Source organism: Microtus ochrogaster, linkage group LG4 (genome assembly GCF_000317375.1).
Source record: "Microtus ochrogaster isolate Prairie Vole_2 linkage group LG4, MicOch1.0, whole genome shotgun sequence".
NCBI classification, from domain to species: domain Eukaryota; kingdom Metazoa; phylum Chordata; class Mammalia; order Rodentia; family Cricetidae; genus Microtus; species Microtus ochrogaster.
Window position 1 is genome coordinate 17,511,837 of NC_022030.1, and position 5,880 is coordinate 17,517,716.

At 54.7% G+C, this 5,880-nt stretch overlaps 1 protein-coding gene across 1 annotated transcript in view; it reads left to right on the forward strand.

Moving 5' to 3' along the window:
• LOC101993350 (serine/threonine-protein phosphatase 5) overlaps nucleotides 1-5,880 on the forward strand; it is a 26,492-nt gene that overhangs the window by 2,071 nt on the left and 18,541 nt on the right. The window contains exon 2 of the mRNA XM_005361031.2: nucleotides 3,117-3,358. Coding sequence (XP_005361088.1) covers nucleotides 3,117-3,358 — 242 coding nt within the window. The remainder of the gene's footprint in view (nucleotides 1-3,116; nucleotides 3,359-5,880) is intronic.

Sequence of the window (5,880 nt, forward strand, 5' to 3'; positions counted from 1 at the left end):
AGTGGGCCACTTGGTTCTGGGTACAGGAACTGGTGCTCCCTACTGTGCTGAGAATGGATTCAGAGGCCTGACTGAAGAGAGGAGATTGGTAGAGAGGACAGGTGAGGGGGTGGACCCTCTGACCATGCTTGTGGGAGGAAATGAGGCTAGCTGCCTGGAGAGGGGGAGGGTAGCCATTGGCCAAGACCCAAAGGGGAGTGGAGCCAGAGTGGAGGTGGTTGAAGGCTGAGGCTCTGAAGAACTAAAGCTGGTTTGGATTTGTGCCTTCTACAGACTTGAGGGCAGGAAGTGAGAGCCGAATAGGACTGACTGCTGGGGAGGGCAGAGTTTAGTGTGGGGTGGGGCTGCTAGAATGGGAGGGGAGTTAATGGGTGTGAGAGATGCTGTCGGGACAGTATGCAGAGCTTGCAGGGCTTTGAAGGCTTGGAGGCTACCAGCACCAGGTGACCAGGCCCAGCTGTGAAATGGTTGGACCTAACGGCCTTCCTTTACTGGGTCCTGTAAGAAGCAACCAGAAACTGGGCTGCTGCTTAGGGAAAGGGAAGGAGTTAGTCATGGGGAGGGATTCTTCACCCTACCCCCACCTCTCAGGTCCCAAGATTCAGGCTTTCAGGAACCTGGGGCAGGGCAGGCAGCCAGAGGGGCCTGGCCAAGAACTGGCTTGAAGGAATAGTACCCTTCCTGGTCCAGGCCTCCCACTCCTGTGGGCAGGCAATGACAAGCTCAGAACCCCAGGCTCAGGCTACAGTAATAACCAATAAAAAGAATAATTGCAACTGGCTTTCATTGTGCCCCTGTGGTGGCCAGGTACTCCTGAGCCTAACCGCCTGAGGCATGGGGGTGGTGGTTTAAATAGAGGAAGCCGACTCAGAGGGAAACTTGTTGCCCAAGGTCAGAGTGAGTGAGCAGAAGGCGGATATCCCCTTCCTCCCCACGTGTTCTACTCATCTAGCCTCAGTGGAAAGCAGGGGGTACTCTGTGGAGGATGGGGGAGTCTCGGGGACTCAGAAGGCCTACCTCCAACCATAGAGGGTCCCTCTGTGAGCTCAGCCCTACAGTAAAGCGGGGGGACAGAGCCTAGTTCCCAGCTCAGGAAGCTTCTGCTTTTTCCCTTTCTCCCTGAGGAAGGAGGCTGTGCTCACCCAGGGGTCATCGTGGTTCAGGGTGCTCCTCTGTGAATGCAGATGGGCAATTGAACCTCAGTATACCTGGAGGGACATAGTGCTGCAGCTGAAGGAAGGCCCCAGGCTGGAGTTCGACAGCTGGTGGACACCTTCAAGGTTGTTCCTGTACTCTTTCTTCCTTCCTCCATTTGACTGTGTGTCAGGCTGAGCCCAGCCTGGTTCTCGGGTGCAGACAAGTGGTCTGAGGGGCTAAAGCTCCAGCCAGTGACTCTCTCTGCACTTTTGTGTTAGGAATCTGCACCACTAGGTGCCAGACTGCACACCCTGTGCCACTTGATAAAGTCCCACCCCAACAACTGAGTACTAACCAATCAGCAGCCTCTGGAGCCCAACCAGAACACCGAGGAAGCCCTCAGAGACATTCCCAGGAGGGACCCTCTGAACTATGCTGCCCTCTTCATCTTCCTGCCTTGGTGGCGTCTGGGAAGTTCTAGATCCTGCAAGTCTAGGAAAGGCACAGAGTGGCAGGACTGGGACAGGGAAGCTGGGGGCAGGGTATTGCCTCACCCAGACCGGAGGTCAAATGGAGCTTCCTGAGGGGACATTTGGACCTTGTGACAGAAGTCCAGGAAGGACTGCTGAGCTGCACCCCTAGGCCTGCCTCTCTCTGCCCTCAGTCCCCGCCTTCTTTCCTTCTTTCTTCCTCTCTCCTTGGCCAGTTGCTTCCTTCCCCTTTCGTGGAGGACTTGGATCAGGCCCTTAGGCTGTCTGAGCCCTGAGCACTTTGTCACAGTGTCTGGGGTCAGATCTGTCTCCTTGATACACCAATAGTCCGTCCCAGACAAGGCAGGAACTTGGGGGAAGGGAGCTGGACACCAACCTTAAGGTGTGGGTTGAGCAAATAACACTGAAGTCCCTGAATGCTCTGAGGGCCGGGAAGTGGGGTAGAGCAGGAACTCCCACTCCAGGTTGAAAGCTCTTGGAAGAAACTGAAGTTCAAGGGCGGAGAGGGTATTTAAGTTGTCGGAGTACACCCAGCCTTAAAAGAGGATAGCCAGGCCACCTTCCCATTGACTGAGCCTGGTGCTGTTCCAGGCTCCCACCAGGGCACATGGGGGCGCGGGAGAGATAATGGAGAGACTGCCACTTCTGCCTGCCTAAGAACTCCCTTCTGCCACTTGCCATGTGACCTCAAGCATAGGCTTTCCTTCTCTGAACTTGAGCAGCCTTCATCTGGAAATAGGCTAATGTGGCTTTCTCCCTTGGTGCCAGGAGGCAGGCCTCTGTTGCTTTTCAGTCCTCCAGCCTGGGCAGGTCTTAGACTGCTGAAGGTCTTCGTTCTGTTGTTTGTTTAATAAACCCTCTGGTGGAGGGGTCAGGCCTACCTGCCAGCACAGACTGGGACTCTGACTTTGAACTAGACTTCTCTGGCTTGGTCAGGTGACTGCCAGGTAGTGCTTAAGCTGTGGAGGTGGGAGGACCCCACAGGTTGGTGGAGAGCTCAGGGCCCAGCTGGGGCTCAATTCACAGAAAGTCTGACCTTTTGCCCTTGTCCGTCCTACCCTCCCCTGCTGCACCAGGTGGTCTCAGTCCTCCTGGCAGCCTCAGGAGCTTCTTCCCTTGTCCTCCCATTCTCTCCATTTCTGGACCTGCCTGCTTGTGCCAGCTGGGCAGCCACAGGCTCAGGCAGTCTCAATTTGCCTGGCGCTGGCACCCTGATGTGTTCCTGTAGTCCTGGGGAGACTTGGGGAATGCTTCTTGGAGTCCTAAAAGTAGCACCCAACCTGGGCTTTGCTAGGCTGCTATAGAATTGGTTCCGGTTCTGGAAACTAGCCTGAACCTCAAGACTTAGGCTATATATAGTCAGATATCGGGGACAGGGAGAAGGGACAGATTCCATGCTGAACCCCAGTCTTTTGTAACAAGGACCACCAACCTAGGGTGGATTCCTGCCTGTGGCAACAGGGCTTCATGCCTCCTTCTCCTCCACAGCCAAGGACTACGAGAACGCCATCAAGTTCTACAGTCAGGCCATTGAGTTGAACCCCAGCAATGCCATCTACTATGGCAACCGCAGCCTGGCCTACCTGCGCACAGAGTGCTACGGCTACGCATTGGGCGATGCAACTCGGGCCATCGAACTTGACAAGAAGTACATCAAAGGCTACTACCGCCGGGCGGCCAGCAACATGGCACTGGGCAAGTTCCGAGCTGCCCTACGTGACTACGAGACGGTGAGCCGGGCCTCGGGCATGGGCCAGCTCCCGGCACCCTAGCCAGGTGGATGTGGGGGGGAGCCCCAGGGACAGGGAGGAGCCATTGTGTGTCTCCTCTATACAAGGGCTCACCCAGAGAATGGCCATGAGGCCTCTAGCCAGTTCCTGTTCCACCTCTCGGCCTTTATGCACTCTGTGACCCTGGGCAAGTCACCTGGCTTCTCTACCTTTCTTTGCCCCCTGTGTGTTGAGAACAGGCCCAGCCTCAGGTGGCTGCAGGAGAGTCTTTACTGTGTACATGCTTGGAGCAGTGCGGGCACATAGTCTGTGGTCAATAATAGCTCAGCCTTGTGACTACTGTGGCTGTTATTAGTGGTGGTGATTAGTAATGGTGGCAGTTATTAGCAAGGGATATGCAGGCCTTTGACAGCTTGAGATTCTATGGCAGGTGGGAGCCCTGTGTCACTGAGCAGGCAAGGAAAATGACTGCAGGTACAGAGTAGCGCTTCCAAGAAAATAGAGCAGGGTGACACACTATAGAGGGACAGCCTCCAGGGACAATGAGAGAAGGGACCTAAATGACAGTTCCTCATCCACTACTGCCCACAGGCGATGTGCTCTGACGGTCATCATGACAGCGGTAGGGACTGCCAGAGCATCCGCTTGGTACAGGTGTGCTCTGTGCCCTTCACACAGACTGACTGCTGAGTCAGTGTAGGCACCCAGAGTGGGAAGGAGATTGCCCCTGTCACACAGGTGAGGAGGCTGAGGCCCCAGCTGGTAAGTGCCAGTGCTGGGGTTGAAGCCAGTGTAACCCTTGACTGCATCTCTCCTCCTCCAGACAGCTCCCGCTCAGGGGCTCTGAGTACAGAATGGGTCACTACCTACCTTGCTGTGGACTCTTTCTGTTGTGTGCACAGGGCCCCAAGAGGGCTGAGGAGCTATTCCTGCAGCAAGAGGGATCTGGTCCCTCAGCCTGGCCTAGGGTCAGACCAAGTAAAGACTTAGGCCAAGGTCAAGGGACACTTAGCAAAGGGCAAAAATGTGAAGGGTACTGAAGGATAACCATGGAGGAGGGAAGCAAAGCATGGTCCCTGTCCCCACCTTTGTCCCTTGATGTCCTAATCTGTAATATAGTAATAAGAGCAGTGGCCACCACCTGAACAGCTGGAGCTCTGTTCCAGTGGCGAATAAAGGTCACTGGGGCCAGAGGGCTGGGTAAATAAATAAATAACCATGGACAGGCAGGGTCCTCACAGGAGAACAGGACCAGGGCAGGGTCTTTACCTCTCTGGGCTCACAGAAACATCTTTACTTGGGGGTAAGGAATAGGTTCTTTTGTGAGTGCTCCCAAGGTTGGCATCTAACTCTGCATTCTCCATGAGACTGGGGGATGGTGGGCAACTGCATCAAGCTGTACTCCAGGCTCTGTGGATACCACAGTAATGGAAGAGGTCCATAGCCGTCTGCAGAACCAGCTTGAGGTGGAGCCACACCCAGCACCTAAATTATCAGCGCCAGGAAACCCCAGCAGGAACCCAGGATCCTTTCCCTTCAAGCTTCTCAGGGTCTTATGGCAGCTTCCGACCCAAAACTTCCTCCTGGAAGATGCTGGCATTCATGAAGGACATACCCAGGCCCTGGCCTGTAGGTCAGGCCTTGATTGGAACACATGAACCCATGGCTCTGCGTCTCCAGCCATTTTCAACCTCAGTATGCACATGGAGGGCTCAGTACAGCTGTGAGCATTGTGTATGTGTGAATCTGCCCCTGAGTAGAAAGGAGACACCATCTCCAAGGTCACGTGGAAGGAATGAGCTGAGACTGGACCCAGCTCCATAGCTGAGCCAGGAGCACTGTCTGCAGTCAGCTCTCCATCTCCAGCAGAAGAGAGGGCAGCTCCTTCTGTAAAAAGCCTTGTTAACGTGCATGAGCATAGATGCTCTCCACTGCCTCCAGCATCTGTTTCGTCCTATGGGCTAGAGTCAGGTGTGCAGCCACTGGAGCACAATGTGAAGGCACAGGCTCCAAGATCTGGATGTCTAGGTTGGTGGCCAGCTCAGCTCAGACCGAGGTATGTGACTTCAAATGCCTTGGGCTTCACCTGTAACCAGGGAACACATAGGCCTACATTGGCAATGTCATTGTGAGGGTTGAACAAGTGGATAAATATGGAGAAGGACTACCTTTGCCTCTGCATCAGCCATGTTCTCCAGGGTTCCTCAGTAGGCAGCCCACGGTGAAATGGGCCTCCATCCCCGTTTTATGCCTGTGCCAGAACATTACAAAGCACAAGGACCTGGGTGTGTCTTTGTTTGCTCTTCCACTTGGGGGCACCTTGGACTCTTAGTAGCAGTCAATCCTCTTTACCACACTTCCCCCTCTTCTCCCAGCTAGCCCTTCCACATAGGCCCGCCCCTTCCTGGGTCACATCTCAATTGGTTCTCACTGTTCTTTCCTATGCACTTGGAACACAGTCAGCCTTGCAGACCTAGACCAGCCCTGGAGGGGGAGGCGCAGTGGTCTTCCTCTACTCTCTA